At 35.7% G+C, this 22,050-nt stretch overlaps 1 protein-coding gene across 6 annotated transcripts in view; it reads left to right on the forward strand.

Moving 5' to 3' along the window:
- TMTC1 (transmembrane O-mannosyltransferase targeting cadherins 1) overlaps positions 1–22,050 on the forward strand; it is a 340,352-nt gene that overhangs the window by 261,436 nt on the left and 56,866 nt on the right. For all 6 annotated transcript variants that reach the window (XM_069094886.1, XM_069094883.1, XM_069094881.1 and 3 more), the window contains one exon: positions 17,762–17,870. In XM_069094886.1, coding sequence (XP_068950987.1) covers positions 17,762–17,870 — 109 coding nt within the window. The remainder of the gene's footprint in view (positions 1–17,761; positions 17,871–22,050) is intronic.

The raw sequence follows: 22,050 nt of genomic DNA on the forward strand, positions 1-22,050 counted from the left end.
AAAACCAAGCCAATACAGGGGAATCTTTAATTGCCATTACTATCACAAGTATCTGAATTCCAAAAATGCTTTCCTAGGTTAACTAAAAGGGAAGTAAAAAATTTCTGTTGGTCTTTTCCTGCCTAAACATTCAGCTTCATATATACCTCCTCCCATAAAATGTATAGTACACCTTTGCATATCAATAATTTTATTGCTTTAAGTTCCTATTCATTTTATCACAGAACGCATAGATATCATTTAGTAAACAGATTGTAAATCTTTTATGATGTCCTGTTTATGGTGTTCAGCTTAGTCTGAAAGCTTCTAGAGGGTAATAACTATCCCTACTCTTTTTTAAAGCCCTGGCATATGGCAAAATACCTTGTCCTAAAAGATGCTTTATAAATCCACAGCTCAGTGGAGCATTGGATAGTGCACAGGAATTGAAGTTAGGAAGATCTGAGTTCAAATCCTACCTCAGATAATTACTCTCTGTGCCACCTGTAGCAGCAAGCACCCCAGCATCCCCAGGGTGTCTGCCAACACAGGTTCTTGGATCTGCTTTGATAAAGGAAAGCAACTCAAAATGGGTTAACAAGCTTACTTTAATCAGTCAGATATGTATCGTTCACCTAGTTCAGGGGAAAAAGGTCAGCACCCTGAGCTTCAAAGTATACAGACAGAATTATCAAGACAAAAACAGATCAAGTAGACAGATTTCCAAACTGTCCAACCATTACATCCATACCAAACAACATCTGGGTTTCAAAGCCGGGGGGCTCTGGACAACGGCTTTCCAGAGTTTCATCTGATCAAATCACAGAACACTTCTCAAAGTGAGCCCCTAAAACAAAGCCTCAAATCAGGTTTTATATAGCCTTCTCCTGGCTCAGAGAATGTAACAACCTTATTGACTCACTGGCCAATCAAGAAGTATCTACTGAAAAACAAGCCTCCCACCCCAGGCTCCAGGTGCACTTTAGCCTAGGGGCAGGGAAGATCTTTAAATTTACATTCCCATTACACCACCCTGTGTATTAACATCTCGGTACCTTAGTTTCTTCATTTGTAAAATGAGAGTAATAGCAACTACCTCACAGTAAGAACTTATATAAATGCAAATTATTGTTATAAAACACTTATAGATATAGATAGCTAGATATGCAAGCTATTATTATAAAATGCTTTGGGTAATTACTATATAAATAATCCACTCTAGTTATCTCACAGAGTAGAAATTCATTTTCATATCTATCTGAAATCTAAGGGATGACTTATTATTTATCATGAGAACTCAGAGATCAAGTGTCCTATAATATGGCATTTCTTGCTGCATTTAGATATACATTTAGACACCTTAGCAAGCAAATATTTCATCTCCTTACACAGAAGAAAGAGATGGGTGAGACTTCTGGGAGCCAAGATGAGTCATTCTAGTACCAGGTAAACTGCTAGACACCCACAACCTCCAACAGCCAGCACCTGAGACCCTAGCACACAAAGACACTGACAAGGTCCCTGTCCCCCAACACAAGAAACTTAGAACAGTGCTCCTATGCTCCAGCAGTAGAGCTCAACTTTAAAAGCCAGGAAATAGGCAATCAAGATGATCAAGATTTTTGTTGTGGCAAAGAATTGGAAATTAAGGGGGTGTCCATCAATTGGGGAATGGCTGAACAAGTTGTGGTATATGCATGTTATGGAATATTACTGTGCTATAAGAAATGGGGAGCAGGCGGTCTTCATATTTACCTGGAGAGGCTTAAAAGAACTGATGCTGAGTAAGAAGAGTAGAACCAGGAGGAATTTGTTCACAATTACGGACACAACATATGTGTGATTACCAACTTAGATAGACTGGACTCTTCTCAACAATGCAGGGATATAAGTCAATCCCAAAAGATACATGATGGAGAGAAAAACGTGCATCCAGAGAAAGAACTAGAAAGAACTAAATTTATATCCAGGTGGAAGCAAAATACCTGATCTTTTTTGTTCTCTTATTTGATTTTATGTCCTCTATACCATTTTTCATCCCAGCTGGTACAATCCATCCTTATAACCTGACCATTGTATAATGTGAAAGTATCTACAGATCCTATACTTGATTATAAGACGCCATGGGGGGGGAGGGGGGGGAGGGGGACAAAATGTGAAATTAAAGGAATTGTGGAATTGAATCCTGTAAATTAAAAGGAAACAAACAAATTAATAAATTAAAGAATTAAAAAAAAAGTAAAAAAAAATGATCAAGAAACAAAAATGAACTTTCACCATACAAAGTCACTATGGTGACAGAGAAGATCAAAACACAAACTCAGAACAGAACTACATTGTCAGTATCCATACACCCAAAACCTCAAAGGGGTATAAAGTGGTTTCAAGGCCAAAAAGCCTTCTTGGAAGAGCCCAAGAAGGATTATAAAACTCAAATGGAAGAGAATAGAAATGAGAGGTATGCAAGAGAGTGTAAATAGCTTGGAAAAGGAAGAACAAAAATTTGACTGAAGAAAAATTATTCCTTAAGAAATACAGTTGAGGGGCGGCCAGGTGGCACAGTGAGTAAGAGTGCCAGCCTCACCATTGGGAGACCTGGGATTGGTTCCAGCCTCAGATACTCAGCACCCACACACACAAAAAAAATAACTGGCCGTGTAACCTTGAGCAAGTTATTTAACCCCGATTGCTTTAAAACAAAACAAAACAAAACTTTGGGGTGGCTAGGTGGTGCAGTGAACAGAGCACCAGCCCTGGAGTCAGGAGGACCTGAGTTCAAATCCAGCCTCAGACACTTAACACAAAAAAAAAACTAGCTGTGTGACCTTGGTTAAGTCACTTAACCCCAATTGCCCTCCAAAAAAAAAAAAGCAAAAAAAAAAAAAAAGATTAAGAAATACAGTTGGCCAAGTGGGCGAAAACTCCCCTGAAGAAAACAACTCCTTAAAAAGTAGAATTGGCCAAATGGAAAAGGAGATAGAAAAGCTAACTGTGGAAAATAATCCCTGAAAAATTAGAATTGGGCAAGAAGAAGTTAATGACTCTATGAGACATTAAGAATCAGTCCAACAAAATCAAAAGGATGAAAAACTAGAAAATTTTCACTGGAAACTAGTTTTTCATTGGAAAAACAACTGAAATGGAAAATACGTCCAGGAGGGAGTATTTAAGAATTAGTGGACTACTTGAAAACCATGATAAAAAAAAAAAGAACCTGGACAGCATCGTTCAAGAAATTATCGAGGCAAACTGCTGTGATATCTTAGAACCAGAGGGTAAAATAGTCATCAGAAGAATGCACCAATTACCTCCTGAAAGAGATCCCAAAATGAAAGTTTCCAGTATTATACTGAAAACAAACAGAAAGAATCAATTTAAATACCATAGAATTACACAGGACTTAGCTGTTTCTACACTAAAGGATGATAGGTCTTAGAATATGATCTTCCAGAAGACAAAGGATCAACCAAGAATCAACTACTCAGTAAAATTAAGCATACTCTTTCAGGGGAAAAGATTGATATTCAATGAAATCAGGGACTTTCAATCATTCCTGATGAAAAAATGAGAGATGAGCAGAAAATTCGATCTTCAAATACAAGACTCAACAGAAGCATACAGGAAACAAGTATACAAGTAAACAGGAAGAGTACAAATCAACAGGAAACAAACAGGAAATAAAAAATAAACATGTTATTTAACAAGGTTAAACTATTTACATCCATACACAGGAAGATGATACTTGTAACTCTTGAGAACCATATCTTTATTATGGCTTTTAAAAAGGGTATACATAGACAGAGGGCATGGATTTGATGTTATGATAAAAAGTTAATTAAGGGGTGAAAAAAAGGATTATCCTGGGAGAAGAGGAAAGGAGGAGGCAGAAAAAGGTAAAATACATACTATGAAAAGGCTCAAAGACCTATTTTCTGCAGTTAGCTTTTGTATCTCCTTTTCCATTTGGCCAATTCTACTTTTTAAGGAGTTGTTTTCTTCAGGGGAGTTTTCACCCACTTGGCCAACTGTATTTCTTAATCTTTTTTTTTGCTTTTTTTTTTTTTGGAGGGCAATTGTAGAGTGAAAGAAGGGCGGGAGGTGAACATTGTTTGAACTTTCATCAGATTTGGCTCCAAGAGGGAATAACAAAAACATTCATTTCATTATAGAAATCTATCTTACTCTATAGGAAAGTAAGAGTAGAAAGGAGGAAGAAAAGGGGGGAGGTGATGGATAGAAAGGAGGGCAGAATGGAGGGAAGAAGAAGTAGGGGAAAGAAAAAGGAGAGGGGCTGATAAAAGGGAGGACATCCCTTGAGGGAGGTAGTGGTCAGAAGCAAAACACTGGTGAGGAGGGAAAAGGAGAGAAACAAATATAACTGTGGGGAGGGAATAGGATGGAGAGAAAAGACACAGTAATTATAGCTATAAATGTGAATGGGATGGACTCTCCCACAAAATGGAAGTGGATAGCAGAATGGATTAAAAACCATAATCCTGGGGTGGCTAGCTGATGCAGTGAATAAAGCACCAGCCCTGGAGTAAGGAGGACCTTGGGCAAGTCACTTAACCCCAATTGCCCTGCCCTCCCCCCCAAAAAGCAAAAAAACTCCAACAACAACAAATAATCCTACTGTATGCTGTTTATAGGAAATACATTTTAAACAGAGAGAGACACACACAGAGTAAAGGTAAAAGTCAGGAGCTGAATATATTATACTTCAGCTGAAGTAAAAAAAAGCAAGGGTAGCCATGCTGATATCAGACAAAACAAAAGCAAAAATATACCTAATTAAAAGAGACAAAAAAGGAAAATACGTCTTGCTAAAATGTACCATAGACAAAGAAGTAGTATCAATACTAAACATATATGCACCAATCTGCATTCAGATTCTTAGAGGAGAGGTTAAGTGAGTTACAGGAAGAAATAGACAGTAAAACTATACTAGCGGGGGATCTCAACCTCTCCTTTTCAGAACTAGATAAATATAACCACAAAATAAACAAGGAAGAAGTTAAGGAGATTAATGTAATTTTAGAAAAAGTTAGATATGGTAGTCCTCTGTAGAAAATTGAATGTGGATAGAAAGGAATATACTTTTCCTCAGCAGTACATGGCACCTATACAAAAATTGACCATGTACTAGAGCATAAAAATCTCACAATCCATTGCAGAAAAGCAGAAAGGCAAAAATATTTTCAGATTATGATGCAATAAAAATTACATGTAATAAAGGGTCATGGACTAAGTAATCTAATCCTAAAGAATGAGTGGGTCAGGCAAAATAAATCATAGAAACAAGCAATAACTTTGTCAAAGAGAATGACAATAATGAGAAAACTACCAAAAATTATGGGATATAGCCAAAGCAGTTCTTAAGGGAAATTTTATGTGTCTAAATGCTTACATGACTAAAGTAGAGAAAGAGGAGATCAATGAATTGGGCATCAAATAAAAAAAAAGCTAGATAAAGAGCAAATGAAAAATAAGCAATTAAATACCAAGTTAGAAATTCTGAAAACCAAAGGAGAGATTAATGAAAATGAAATTAAGAAAGCTATTAAACTAATAAATAAAACTAAGAGCTGGTTTTATGAAAAAACAACAACAACAAACAACCAATAAAATATAAAAAACTTTGGATATATATATATATTAACTCCCCACCCCCTGGGGACTGAAATTTTTTTTCCAAATTATTTATTAATTTCTGATTTACATAATTCATTTCTGCCAGATTTTGAGTTACAAATTTTCTCCCCATTTCTCCTACCGCCCCAAAGTAGCAGTCCCACAGGATATCCCCTCCTCCAATCTGCTCTCTAATATATTTTCTCCCATACCCCTTTCAACTTTTCCAGGGGATCTCTATGCCCCAGTACCTCTATATCTTATTTCCCAATTACATGTAAAATAGTATTAATTATAGAATATACACATACATATATATTTAAACATTTGATTTTAAAACTTTGAATTCTAGATTCATTCCCTTCCTCCCTTGTCACCCACCCTTACTGGGAAGATAAGCAGTTCAGTATAGGTTGTACATGTGTAGCAAATGCAAAACAACAACATAGAAGATATATTGTAAAAGACTGACTATATTTCCCTCCCTCCTATCCCACCTTCCACTTGTTCTATTCTCTACTTTAATCCCATCCCTTTTCAAAAGTGGGTGCTTCCAACTTCCCTCCCCCCAAGTCTGCCTTCCCTTCATCATCCCCCCTCTCATCCCCTTCTCTCCCTACTCTCCTGGAGGGTGAGATACCCTATTTGGTGTGTATTTCATTCCCTCATTGAGCCAAATTCAGTGAGAATAAGGTTGACCCATTCCCTTTTGCCTTCCTATTCTTCCCCTCCATTGTAACCATTTTCCCTTGCCTCTTCTATATGAGATAGTTTACCCCATTCTGTCTTTCCCCATCGCCTCTCATTATATTCCTCTCTCACCTCTTAATTTCACCTTTTAAGTATCATCCTTTCCTGTTTCCTGTACCCTCTATCTATGTATACTTGTAAACATATATACACACATTCACATATGTATTCATATGGCCATATACCCTCATTCACACACACACACATATATTTCTGTTCCCTTCAACTACTGAGAAAAGTTTAATAAGTTACAATTATTGTTTTTCCATGTAGGAATGTTAATAGTTTAACTTTGATAAGTTCCTTATGATTTCTTTTCCCTGTTTACCTTCTCGTGCTTCTTGTATCCAAATATCAAATTTTCTATTCAACTTTGGTTTTTTCAACAAGAATGCTTGAAAGTCCTCTATTCCACTAAATGACTATATTTTCCCCTGAAACATGATACTCAGTTTTGCTGGGTAGGTGACTCTTGGTTTTGATCCCAGCTCCTTTTACCTCCGGAATATCATATTCCAAGCCCTTCGATCCCTCAGTGTAGAAGGTACCAGATCCTGGGTTATCCTGATTTTGTTTCCACAATATTCAAATTGTTTCTTCTTGGCTGCTTGTAATATTCTCTCCTTAATCTGGGAATTCTGGAACCTGACTACAATATTCCTAGGAGTTTTCTTTTTGGGATCTTTTTCGGGAGGTGATCGGTGGATTCTTTCAACCTCTATTTTGCCCTCTGGTTCTAAAACATCAGGGCAGTTTTCTTTAAGAACTTCCTGGAAGATGATTCCTAGGTTCTTATTTTGGTCATGGCTTTCAGGTAGTTCAAGAATTTTTAAATTATCTCTCCTGGATCTATTTTCCCATGAGATATTTCACCTTGCCTTCTATTCTTTCATTTGTTTGGATTTGTTTAACAGTATCTTGATTTCTCATAAAGTCATTAGCTTCCATTTGCTCCAATCTAATTCTGAAGCAATGATTCTCCTCAGTGAGATTTTGAGATTCTTTTTCCATCTGGCAAATTTGGCTTTTAAAGGCATTCTTCTCCTCATTGCCTTTTTGAGCCTCTTTTGCCATTTGAGTTAGTCTAGTTTTTAAGGTGTGATTTTCCTCAGTCAGGCTATTGACTCTCATTTTCTAATTTTCTTGCATTGTTCTCATTTCTCTTCCCAATTTTTCCTCCACTTCTCTTATCTGCTTCTTAAGGTACTCTATGGCCTGTAACCAGCTTGTATTTTCCTTTGAAGCTTTTGGTACAAGAGTTCTGACTTCACTGTCTTCCTCCTGTTCCATGCTTTGATCCTTTTTGTCACCAAAATAAGAGTCTAATGTTGGATTCTTCTGTTTATTTTGCTTCCTTTGCCTGGTCATGTTGCCACTCAATTACTTGACTTTTGGGTTTTTTGCCACAGTAGGACTCTGCCACCAGACAGGGGAGCTTTCGTTCCAAACGCTGAGGTTTTCTCAGCTGCCAGAAGTATTAGATGGGTGCCCTCTCTGAAGCCTCCCCATACTCTGGCAAGCTGTACACATGCCCCAGGACCCCCACCCTAGAGTGCAATCCAGACCCAAGCAGGTTAACGCAAAGGTGATTACCCCTCAGACTGGTGCTTGGTCCCCCTATACTCTGCAGGCCAGGAGCTGAAGTTGCCACATGGCACTGGCTGGCTGGCTGTGCCAGTGTCTCAGCAGCTTCTCACCCTGGGGACAAAAGCCATGCACTCCCACTTACTGGGTTCCAAAAGTCCAGACTGCACTGAAGTCTCACTTTGTCCTTCGCATCTATGTGTTGATAAATCTGGAAGCGGCCACAGCTGCTGCTGATGTGGAGTTCCTCCAGCTGGCAGCTAGTCAGGCCCACCCTGGGGCTAAAGCCTAGGCATGGGGCTCGGCTCCCAGAGCACTGTGCTGGCTGCTTGGTGCCAGCCTGCCTGGCTGTGCTCAGTAGGAGGTTAGCTTCTCTGTGTTGTTTTGTGTGTTTTGCAGCTCCAAAGTTTGTTTAGAGTCCCCTTTTTACATGATTTGGGGAAGGTGGAAGCCAGAGCCATGGGGAGGTCCTGCTTCTACCTGGATATATATATATATATATTTTTTTTTTTTTTTAATTTATTTACTTTTGGTTTACAACATTCAGTTCCATAGTCCCTTGAGTTTTAAATTTTCTCCCCCTCCCTCTCCTTCCCCTCCTGCCTCCATGGCAGCATGCAATCAGATCTACAAATACCTTCACATTAAACAATAGTCAAGTTTAAAGAAGAATTATAACCAGTGGAGTAAATAATGAAAAGAAGAAACAAAACAAAAGAAAACAAAAAGAGCAAGTAGTTTGCTTCAGTCTGCATTCAGACTCTGTATTTCTTTCTCTGGATAAGGATATCCTTTTCCATCATGAGTCTTTTGCAGTTGTCTTATAACCTGGTATTGTTGAGGGGAGCCCAGTCTATCCAAGTTAGCTGTCACACATAAAATATGTATATAATTGTGTACAAATTTCTCCTGGTTTTGCTCTCCTCACTCAACATCAGTTTATATAACTCTCTCCAGGTTATTATGGAGTCCGCCTCCTCCTCATTTCTTATAGCACAATAGTATTCCATTACATGCATATACTACAACTTGCTTAGCCATTCCCAAATTGATGGGCATCCCCTTGATTTCCAATTCTTTGCCACCACACAAAGAGCTGCTATAAACATTTTTGTACATATGGGGCCTCTTCCCACTTCTGTGATCTCTTTGGGATACAACCCTAGAAGTGGTATTGCTGGGTCAAATGGTATGCACTTATTGATAGCCCTTTGGGCATTGTTCCATATTGCTCTCCAGAATGGTTGGATCAGTTCACAACTCCACAAATAATGCATTAGTGTTCCAATTTTTCCACATCCTCTCCAGCATTTGTCATTTTCCTGTTTTGTCATCTTAGCCAATCTGACTGGTGAGATGTAGTATCTCAGAGTTATTTTGATTTGCATTTCTCTAATCAATAGTGATTTAGAGAATTTTTCCAAATGCTTATAGATATAAGATTTCTTCCTCTGAAAACTGCCTGTTCATATCCTTTGACCACTTATCAATTAGGGAATGACTTGTATTCTTATAAATTTAACCTAATTCTCTGTATATTTTAGAAATGAGTCCTTTATCAAAGACACTGGTGGTAAAAATTCTTTCCCAATTTTCCACTTCCCTCCTTGGTTACATTAATTTTATTTGTAAAAAACTTTTCAATTTAATGTAATCAAAATTATCCATTTTGCATTTCATAATCATCTCTATCTCTTGTTTGGTCATACATTCCTCCCTTCTCCATAAATATGATAGGTAGACTATTCCTTGCTCTCCCGGATTGCTTACAGTCTTAGCCTTTATATCTAGATCATGTACCCATTTAGATTTTATTTTGAAATACAGTGTAAGATATTCATCTATGCTCAGTTTCTGCCACACTATTTTCCAGGTTTCCCAGCAGTGTTTTTCATATAGTGAATTCTTATCCCGGAAGCTAGGTTGTTTGGGCTTGTCCAAAAGTAGATTACTGTAGTCATTGACTGCTGTATCTTATGTATCTAATTGTAATGGGAATGTGTATTTGAAGATCTTCCCTGCCTCTAGGCTAAAGTGCACCTGGAGCCTGGGGTGGGAGGCTTGTTTTTCAGTAGATACTTCTTGATTGGCCAGTGAGTCGATAAGGTTGTTACATTCTCTGAGCCAGGAGAAGGCTATATAAGCCCTGATGTGTAGCTTTGTTTTGGGGCTCACTTTGAGAAGTGTTCTGTGATTTGATCTGGATTCTGGGAAGCCGTTGTCCAGAGCCCCTGGCTTTGAAAAACGCAGATGTTGAAACCCAGATGTTGATTTGGTATGGATATAATGGTTGGACAGTTTGGAAAGCTGTCTACTTGATCTGTTTCTGTCTTGATGATTCAGCCTGTATACTTTGAAGTTCGGGGTGCTGACCTCTTTCCCCTGAACGAGGTAAACAATACATGTTTGACTGATTAAAATAAGCTTGTTAACCCATTTTGAGTTGCTTTCCTTTATCAAAGCAGATCCAAGAACCTGTGGTGGCAGCAAACCCTGAGGATGCTTGGGGTGCTTGCTGCTACACTAATCTATTCCACTGATACATTACTCTATTACTCAGCCAGTACCAAGTAGTTTTGATGACTGCTGCTTTATAATAGAGTTTAAAATCTAATATGGCTAGGCTACCTTCCCTAGCATTTCTTTTCATTAATTCCCTTGATATTCTGGACCTTTTGTTCTTCTAGATTAATTGTTACTATTTTTTCTAGCTCTATAAAAACTTTTCTGGTAGATTTATTGGTATGGTACTGAATAGGTAAATTAATATAGGTAAAATTGTCATTTTTATTATATTAGCTCAACCTAGCCACAAGCAACTGATGTTTTTCCAATTATTTAGATTTGACTATTTGTGTGAAAAGTGTTTCATAATCGTGTTCATATAGTTCCTTGGTTTGTTTTGGCAGGTAGATATGTCTACAGTAACTTCAAATGGAATTTCTCTTTCTATTTCTTGCTGTTAGACTTTGCTAGAAATGTATAGGAAAGCCAACAATTTATGTGGGTTTATTTTATATCCTGCAACTACACTAAATTTGTTATTATCTCAAGTATTTTTTCATTTGATTTTCTTTTTTTTTTTTTAAAGCAATTGGGGTTAAGTAACTTGCTCAAGGTTATATGGCCAGTTATTTTGTGTGGGTGCTAAGTATCTGAGGCCAGAACCGATCCCGGGTCTCCCAACTCCAGGGCCAGTGCTCTTACTCACTGCTCGACCTGGCTGCCCCATTTGATTTTCTAAGTATATCATCATGTCATCTGCAAAGAGTGATAGTTTAGTCTCTTCTTTGCCTAACCCAATTCCTTCAATTTCTTTTTCTTCTCTTATTGCTACATGTAATATTTCTAGTACCAAATTGAGTAAGAGGGGTGATAGTGGACATCCTTGTTTCACCCCTAATCTTATTGGAAATACTTCTAGCTTATTCCCATTACATATGTTGCTGTAGTCTTTTTGCTAATATTTTATTTAAAATTTTTACATCTATATTCATGAAGGAAATTGTTCTATAATTTTCTTTCTCTGTTTGGGCTCTTCCTGATTTAAATATCAGTACCATATTTGTGTCATAAAAAGAATTTGGTGGGCTTCCTTTTCCGATTTTCCCAAATAGTTTATAAAATATTGGAATCAATTGTTCTTTAAAAACATTTGATAGAATTCACTTGTAAAACCACCTGGCCCTGGAAATTTTTTCCTAGGGAGTTCATTGATGGCTTGTTCAATTTCTTTTTCTGAGAAGGGTTATTTAAATATTCCACCTCCTCTTCAGTTAATCTGGGCAATTTATATTTTTGTAAATATCCATCCTTTTCACTAACATTATCAAATTTACAGGCATACAATTGGGCTAAATAATTCCTAATTATTGTTTTAATTTCCTCTTCATTGTAGGTTAATTCACCCTTTACATTTTTAATACTGGTAATTTGGTTCTCTTCTTTCTTTTTTTTTTTTATCAAATTGACTAAAGGTCTATAAATTTTATTGTTTTTTTTTTTCATAAAACCAGCTCTTAAGTTTTATTTATTAGTTCAATAGTTTTCTTAATTTCAATTTTATTAATCTCTCCTTTTGTTTTCAGTATTACTAATGTAATTTAATTCTAATTTAGTATTTAATTGGGGCTTTACAATTTGTTCTTTTTCTGGCTTTTTCAGTTGTATGCCCAATGTATTGATCTCCATTTTCTCTATTTTATTCATTTATGCATTCAGAGATATAAAACTTCCCCTAAGAACTGCTTTTGCTGCATCCCACAAGTTTTGGTATGTTGTCTCATTGTTGTCATTCTCTTGAATGAAATTGCTGATTGTTTCTTTTATTTCTTGTTTGACCCACTCATACTTTAGTATTAAATTGTTTAGTTTCCAATTAGTTTTTAGTCTATCTTTCCATGGCCCTTTATTACATATAATTTTTATTGCATCATGATCTGAAAAGGATAGATTTAGTATTTCTGCCTTTGTTCACTGGATTGTGAGGTTTTTATGCCTTAATACATGGTCTATTTTTGTGTATGTGCCATGTACCACTGAGAAGGTATATTACTTCTAAACCCCATTCAGTTTTCTCCAGAGATCTATCATATCTACCTTCTCTAACATTCTATTCACCTTCTTAACTTCTTTCTTGTTTATTTTGAGGTTAGATTTCTCAAGTTCAGAGAGGGGGAGATTGAGGTTCCCCACTAGTATAGTTTTGCTATCTATTTCTTACTCTAACTCCCTTAACTTCTCCTCTAGAAATGTGGATGCTATACCACTTCATGCATATATATTTAGTAATGATATTGCATCATTGTTAGTAGTGCCTTGTAGCAAGATATAGTTTCCTTCCTCTTCTCTTTTAATTAGATCTATTTTTTCTTTTACTCTATCTGAGATAAGGATTGCTACCCCTGGTTTTTTTTTTTTTTTACTTTAGGTGAAGCATAATATGTTCTCTTCCAGCCTTTTATCTTTATCCTGTATGTATCTCCATTTCAAATGTGTTTCTTGTGGAGAGCATATTGTAGGATTATGGTTTTTAATCCATTCTGCTATCTGCCTCTGTTTTATGGGGGAGTTCATCCTATTCATATTCACAGTTATGATTACTATCTGTGTCTTTCCTTCCATCATATTCCCTCCCCTGTTTATGCTTTTATTTCTCCCTTCCCCTCCTTAAGGGTTTTCCTTTTGACCGCCTCCTCCCTCAGTATTCCCTCTGTATCAACCCCCCTGCCTTTCCCTACCCTTCTCCCTTACTACTTCTTTTCTCCCTTCTACCCCACCCTTTTTCTTAACCTTTCCCCTTCCTACTGCCTGTAGGGTACGATAGATTTTTATACTTAATGTAGTATGTTATTTCTTCCTTGAACCAAAATTGATGAGAATAAATCTCATACAGTACTCCTCTCCCACAGCTCTTTCCCTCTATTATGATAAGTTTTATGTCTCTTCATGATAGAGTACTTAACTGATTATGTTATTCCCTCCTTTCATCAAAACCAATGAGGGCGAAGCTCATATAATGTTCATCTCCCTCTCTTCTTTCCCTTTACTATAATATGTTTTTATGCTGTGCTCTGCGTCTGCCTCCACGAAAGAATTTTTTTTAGAGAGAAAAGGTGCTTCAGCAACCACGTCTGAGAATATTTGTAATATTCCATCCCTATTTTCTACCACTTCTGCAAAGAAAAGAGGGGACCTGCATTTTCTCAGTTGTTCTTCAGGTCCCACCTTCTCAGTGTTCAGTTTCATTTTTAGTATTTGCATTGCTGTGGTCATTTTTTTATATTGGTTTCTTAGTTCTGCTTACCTTACTCTTTATTATTTTATATAAATAAACTTTCCATTCTTCTCTGAATTTTTCATAATCATAATTTCTTGTATACTAAAATTTGTTTAGCCATTGTCTAATCAATGGAGATTGATTTTTTAAAGCCTCATTTTATTTCACTATTTTGTATCACAGATATTGCCCAACCCATCCCTTCCAATCCTCCATTATCAAAAAGAAAAGCAATTAAGAAAAATAAAACAACACAGTGACAATATCTGACTACACATACAATACTCGGCACCTGTAGTCTCTTCCTTCTCTTCAGAAAGGAAAGTAGTATATTTTGTCATCTCTAGAATGGTGATTTCTAATACACCAAAATATTTGTGTTTAGAGCTTTAATAGTGATACTAAATGTCTAGAATAAAGCTTGAAATAAAGTTGGTAGCTGCTACAGACAATGGAACAGAAAAGTTATATGCCCTTTGTAGCTCCTTGTCACATTAGTAACATACTGGTCCCAAACTCTTCTGTATTTCATAAATGTGATAACATGATCACCAAAATATGTTCTTTTTCAACTGCAAGAAAGAATCCTCACAGCAGATCATGTCATTTGCAATTTTGTCATCCTCCCTGGGAACAGTTAGGTAGTCATTAATGCAGTAATTTTTGCCTGCTCAACTGAATATTGATCTAATACTCCTAATTATTATTGAAAGCTAATAAAAAGTATAGGGCTAGACTAGCCAGTTTCTTGAGATATGGTTCTCCCCCCAAACCTCCTGCCCAATCCAGTTCTATAGTTCATAACTCTTAAAGAATTGGCAAAAGTGCCTCCAAGCAGGTTGTCTACTCTTAGGGCACAGACCAGAATAGCATAGTTAAAATGGTAGGGAAATAGAATCCTAGGGTTCTAAGAAGATTTAATCCAACCTTTTTCTGAAACATTTCCCCACTGTAAATAGGCAGTCAGTATGGAGAACAAATACTTCACGCTGAATTAGGAAACCTGGGTAATAAACGTTGCTTCAATCGATAAGCATTTATTAAGTGCCTGTTGTATGCTGGGTGCTGTGCTAGGGTCTGGAGATATGAAAACCAAACTAAATCAGTACCTGCCCTCAAGGAGTTTAAATTCTAGTAGAGGATATACTATTTACACACATGATGTAAGTAAATACAAAGTATGTACAAAGCAAATACAAAGTAATTTCACAGGACATTAGTAGCTATTAATGGTATGGTAGGAGTTGTTTTATAAGGACAACAAACGTGGCATTTTAAGGTTATTGTTGGGAAGAAACAATTATCACACCCCTCACTATACTTCTTTGTTATGGCCATCATAGCACCTCATATACCAGGAGGGTGCTCTAGCCTTTGGCTAACCTGATTGGAAGCATAAAGGGGCTTAGCCAGGTGGGGAGGGAGAGAAAGGATGCTGGGGCAGAAATGGAGTCAGAACATAATAATAACAAAAATAACAGTGTTTATGTAGCGCCTGCACTATGTTCTAGGCAGTATTGTAAGCACTTCACAAATATCTCTTCTGATCCTCAAAACAACCCTGAGAGGTAGGTGCTATTAATATTCCTATTTTACAGTAGAAGAAACTGAGATAGACAGAGATTAAATGATTTGCCCGAAGTCACACAGCCAGTAAATGTCTGAGGCAGGATTTGAAATCAGATCTTTCTGACTCCACATGCACCACTTTCTCCAGTGAGCCACATTGTTGCCTCTGTCTTAGTAATTGCTGCCCTCCAGAGAGATGCCTTCCTGTTCAGTATGATAGTTTTCTATGGTGATTACCAAAAGAGCATTTCATATATATTTTTTGACTAAGAAAACATGTGTTTTTAAAAATTCTATATTAGTAAAGTTGGTCTTAAATGTGTTTTATATTACATGAGTGTGTGTTGCTTTTTAAAACTTGAATCTGCTTTAGGCTTAGCCTATAATACTGAGGAAATGATAAATGACTCCTCTTGTAGGAAATTAGTTTTGAAAGGAGCATGATTAGACCTTCTAAGTAAAAGATGGAGCAACCTTTAGAGCTTTCAGACATGGCCATGCTTTAGGGATAACACTTTGGAGGATTGAAGAAGGGAGAAACTTGAGGCCGGATGATCACTTAAGAGGTAATTGGAGTTATATAGGAAAGAGTCTGAGATAGAATACAACTATAAATGGAGAAGAGATAGATGCAAGAGATATTGTGAAGGTAGAAGCAAGAGGATTTGTCAATTGATTATGAAATAGCCCTGAAGTTTTATTTCATATCTATCAGATTGGTAAAGATGATTTTTTAAAAACGGAAGCATTTAGTGTTTGAGGGGCTATGGGAGGACAGACATTCTATTATACTATTGGCAGAATTGTGATTTGATGCTGGATGCTAGAAAGCAAATTGAAATTATGCAATTAAAATCACTAAACTGTTTATACCCTTTAACCCAGTTATTCCATTATTGAACATCTAGCTCAAGAAGGTCAATAACAGAAAAAGTCCCTATACTAAGCAAAATAGTCATAACAATAATCTTTGTGGTAGCAAAAAAAAAACCCCAAACCAAAAAAAAAACCCTGAATATAAAAGTGGTGAATATAAATTGCAGATTTAGCTGAAAAATTGTGGCATATACATGTAATATCACATTATTTTGCTGTTAAGAAACAACAAAGAAATTTAGAAAAATAGGAGAAGACATACATAAAGAAATACACAGTGAAGTAAGAACTGAGAAAGCAATATTCTCCATTACTGCTATAATGTATGCTATAATGTATAAATAACAAAACCAAAAATCATCCAAGATATGACGAATTATAATTAATGATAAGCAGCCCTGGAAAACCAAGAGGAAATTTATTTTACCCCTCTAAGTATATGACGTAGGGGCAATGATTTGGGAATGCAGTTACATACTGTCAGATTTGGTCACTACATTGGACAGCTTTGCTTCAGTGTTTTTTTTTCTAGGTTGCAAGGAAGAGTTCAAGGGAGGCATCTAGGTGATGCAGTCACCTGGAGGTAGAGTCAGGAAGACCTGGGTTCAAACTGGGTCACTTCAATTCAAACTCATATACTTACTAGCTATATGACTCTGGGCAATGAGTCTCACTTTACCTTCCACTTAACCTCAGGTTTTTAATCTGTAAAACAGGGTACTAATAGTACCTACCTCCCAAAATTGTTAGTAGCATAAAATGAGATAATATTTGTAAAGCATTTTGTAAGCCTTCAGGTATTATGTAGATGTTAGCTGTTATTAATTATTATTATCCCATAGGGAGAGATAGTTAAGTAAAAATGAATTTTATGGAAAAACAAAAGGCAACCATAAACTTTTTTGTAAAAAGTCACTTCACCAATTCAGGCAGTAGTTTCCACAAGTGGAAAATTAAGGGAGTAAACTACTCGATCACTAGGGTCCTTTCCAGTTCTGACATTCTGTAACTCTATGAACAGTGCTTGGCTTGTAATAGACACTGGACCCCCATCTATATTAACTAGGTGATGTCACAACTTTTACTCTGAAAGTCTATGACTTGTACAGTAATAATATTATTATTTATATAGAATTTTAAAATTTGCAAAGTACGTCGTGCATATTATCTCATTTGATTCTCACAGTAACCCTGTGAGATGGGTATGAGCATCATTGTCCTCATTTATAGGTGAGTAAATTGAGGCTCAGACCACTTGCAAATAGTCACAGGTAGTAAATGTCAAAGATGAGATCTGAACCCAGGTCTTCCTAGTCTAGAGCTCTCCTGTGTTAAGCTTCCAGAAGTCACAATGGAAAAGGACAGGTATAAAAATTATTGAATACTGCCAACACTACCCAAATTTTAATGTTTCTCAGAAAGACATATAGAGATAAAAAAGAGCTTTGGAAATGTGTAATAAATTGCTATAATGTGAAGAGAAAGTTTGCATTAGTTCTTTAGTTTCTGCTGAAAAAAATTAAAATCTATTAAAATATATAAACAAGATGTAATTAAAAGATGTCTCCTTCTCCCCCCTCCCATGACTAATAGATCTCAAGGGAAGAAAAAAGAAGCTATCGTCTTTTTAAGAGATTCCATCAAATTTGGTCCAGAGTTCGCAGATGCTTATTCAAGCCTAGCTTCACTCTTGGCTGAGCAGGTAATCAACTTCTTTTCCTTCAATACTTTAATTATCTGTGATTTCATCCATGTTAAATATTAGACAAATCTCTATCTCCTGTTCTTATCATACCTTCCCTGGTCTCCTTGCCTTTATTCCATGATAAGAGAATTTTTCTTCTTTGACTCTATTGCTGCCATTTGTTTGAGGTAGCAAGGCACATCACTAGTTGGTGAATACAGAAGTGAGTTGACATCAAACTTTAGCTCTGTGATTAACTGGTTAGTGATAACAAAATTTATGAATCATTTTTATGTTTTCTCTTACTTTGCTATTAGATTGTAAGATCCTACCAAGTTGGTTTCTGATCACATCTTTGATTTCTCAGTGTCCATCATAATGTCTTACATAAAGTAGGTGCTTAGTAAGTATTGAATTAGTAGATATTCCAAGGAATGAACTGAGTAAACTTACATCCCTTGGGGGGGGCAATCTATTGCCAATATTCATATTTGGGCAGCCAGGCTTTCCCAGCCACTCAACTCCTTTTATACTGTCACTTTTTCTATTAAAATAGATCTAGTGGAAAAAACATTCCATCTGGAATAGAGAGACCTGGGTTGAAAAAGAGCCTCAAATATTTTCTAATTATATGAACATGAGTAAGTCATAACTTCTCTGATCTCAGTTTCCTCATTTGTAAAATGGGAAAAATAATAATCTAGTACTTATATTATAAAGTTGTGAGGCTCAAATGACATTGTAAGATCATAGCTATAGAGATAGGAAAGGAATCTCAGAGACCCTTATTTTACAAATGAGGTTTACATAGGTTAAGTGATTTGCCCATGTTCATACAGTGTTGAAGTCTAGCTTTGAACCTAGGTTTTCTGATTCAAAAGTAAGTGGTCTTTCCAGTTACAGATTCACTGTTGTGTTTAAAGATATGAGTAAACACTGCATATATATATATATATATATGTATATATATGTATAAAGATTATGTATTAAAGACACTGATAAATTTTAAAGTGATACATAAATACTAATTATTGATACTACATACTTATCTTTCCATATGCCCTCTTATTTTTGTGTGTTTCAAAATATTGTGGAGATTATATTTTCTATTATTCTTTTAAGTTTATTAATCATTTAAGATATTATCCTATCATGCTTAAATTTTGCACATATTAGGTATGTAATAATTTTTGTCAAATTAAATTCATGCTTAGGCATTATGTGTATTTACATGTATTATACACATTTACTTTCTGTTGTAGAAGTTAAAATTATTTAGCAAATATAACAATAAGAAAATGAGTATTCACTTATAAATAGATTCCTTGTCCAATTGTAAGCTTCATGTGACCAGGGATAATGTTTTATTTAAATTTTTAATTTCCCCCACTGCCATGTGCATTACTTTTTCTACGTTAAGTACTTAATAAATATCTTCTGAATCATAATATTTGCTATAACACCAAATTTTTGCTGATTATTATCTAACTTCAAAAATTTCACTAATTAGGACTAACTGTAGGGAAGGTTGTTCCTAGAATTAATGACAAATATAGGTTATAGAATATTTCTGAAAGTGCAGTTTTCAAGTATAAACTTAACTCTTCATATTGTCCCCTCTCCTAAAAAAAATTGACTCTCAATCTGACTTCCCTCTTTTTATTAATGATAATACAGTTCTGTCAATTTCCAAGCTTTAAACCTTGTAATTATATGAATTTTCCTTCTCTATGAACCTCTCCCTCATATCCAAACAGTCTCCACATACCCATTAATTCTCCTATTAAAATATCTTCATCCATAACCTTTCCATTCCCAGTACTATTATTTAGTTCAGCCTCTTATCAGCCTATGCCTCTAGCAGCTTCTCAACTGATTTCCTTGCTGCCGGTCTGGTCCCTCTTCTAATCCACCTCATATGCAAACACCAGACTAATCTTCCTAAAAATGCTGCTTTCATTATTTTTACTTCATAGCTCAAATTCAGTTACTATCAGGAGTCTGAAGAAAAATCCAATCTTCTCATTTTGTCATTCAAGGTTCTCCATGATCTTGTCACAAGGTATTCTTTCTGTCTTCTTTTTTATTCTTTTCCATATCCCACTCATACCTGGCTTTAATCCTGCTTTCTCTTTAAAGCCCTTTATAATCACTCTAACCTGAAGTGTCCTCTACTTCTTTTAAATCTCACCAAATTATGATGAGAAATCCTATTTGTAAATTGTAGTACAGAACCTAGAGTTAGGAAGACCTGAGTTCAAATCTTACCTTGGACACTTTTTAGCTGTGTGATCCTGGGTGTGTCACATAACTTCTGCTTGCCTCCATTTCCTCATCTGTAAAATGAGGAAAATAAAGCACCTGCCTCCTATGGTTGTTGTGAAGAGCAAATGAGATGATGGTAAAGCACTTAGCATAATGCCTGGGAAATAGTAAGCAGTATATAAGTTTTGTTGTTGTTGTTGTTGCTAAAGCACTGTCTAAATGTGACCTAGTAGTGGCTATCATAAAAATCTGAACACCTTCACTAATAACGAATTAGTGTGCTTATCTTTCCATAGCTTTTCCTATATATATTGACCATTCTTATCTTTTGTAATCTTTGCTAACTTTTTGAGTAGGAGATGAAATCTCAAGTTTTTTTTCAATGTTCATTCCTTTTATTAATGATAAAAAGAAAAGCTAAAACATTTGTAGTAGCACTTTGTTCATGGTAGCAAAGACCTAGGTATAAAGTAGATACCCATACACTAGGGAATGGCTGAAAAAGCTATGGTACACGAATACTTCTATCCTGTGAGAAATGATGAATACGAACCAGAACAACTTATATAATAACAGCAATATGGTGAAAAATACTTAGCTTTGAAAGCCTTAGTAACTCTGGTAGACACAATACTTCTAGAGAGCTCATAGACATAGAGTGCAAATTGAAGCATATTTTATACTCATTCTTTTTGGACGTGGCTAATGTGGGAATTTGTTTTGAATGACTATCCATATCTTACTAAGGGGGAGAGGAAAGGGGAAGAGAGGTTTCAGAACTGAAAATAAAGTAAAATTGAATTAATAAAACCAATGTCAAATAAAAAATGATAAATTCAAAGAATTATGGTTAGACAGATAAGCTTATGCAGAGTGAAGAAAGCAGAATCAGAAAAATAATAGGTATGACTACAGCAATGTAATGGAGAAAGATCCACACAATAAAACAATTAAAATTCAGTATGGTAAAATTATAATTGCCAAGGGGATGGTTGCCTCCATTACAAATACTTTCCTGCTATAGCTACCATAGAGACACAATAATAATTTCTATTAGTGGTTGAAAAAGAATTATAAAAAACAATTTAGGGGTGGCTGGATGGTGCAGTGAATAGAGCACCAGCCCTGGAATCAGGAGGACCTGGGTTCAGACACTTAACACCAAAAACTAACTCTGTGACACTGGGCAAGTCACTTAACCACAATTACCCTACCTTCCCACCTTTAAAAAGCATAAATAAATTTATATTTATATATTTATATATAAATATTTATAAATTTATAAATAAATAAATGAATGAATAAATAAATAAAAAGCAACATAATCTATATACACATTTTGAGAAACTGCACTACAATCAAGCCCATCCATCACAATCATATCACTTTGATCATTGTTTTTACAAGTTATAAATGTAGAAATTATAGAGGATTTTACCAATAAATAACTTTATAGGGTAGGGACTAGACTATGATTTCATTGGTGTAAGGTATTCCCAGAAGAGATATATTCCTCCAACAGTGGAACTTAGCACCTTATCTGCAAGATATAGTTTTTGAGTTACTAAGCAAGCCAATGTATGTCATAGGCAGACAAACCTTGGATCAAGGTCCTCTTAACTCCTAGACCAACTCTCTGTTTCCTATGCCATGCTGCCTCTCTAAACATTTCTATATGTTACTTTAGTTTTTATTATATGTATTACTTTTTGTGTTATATAAATTGTACTAATTTCTTAATTTTATTTGAATAAAATTCAAGCTATAAGAATTATTTGTATAGATTGTTTCATGAAAAGTGTAGGACACAAGAATTTATTTTGTTTTTGTTTCTTTTTTGTTAAGGAAGATTCCTACATAAAGTTTGGAAGCCACTACATTAATATAACACAACTATTCTGGGTTGATAGCAAGAATTATTGCATTTTATTCA

This window comes from Petaurus breviceps, unplaced genomic scaffold (genome assembly GCF_028583685.1).
Source record: "Petaurus breviceps papuanus isolate PSGF00001 unplaced genomic scaffold, PetGlider_PUasm1.0 221, whole genome shotgun sequence".
NCBI lineage: Eukaryota > Metazoa > Chordata > Mammalia > Diprotodontia > Petauridae > Petaurus > Petaurus breviceps.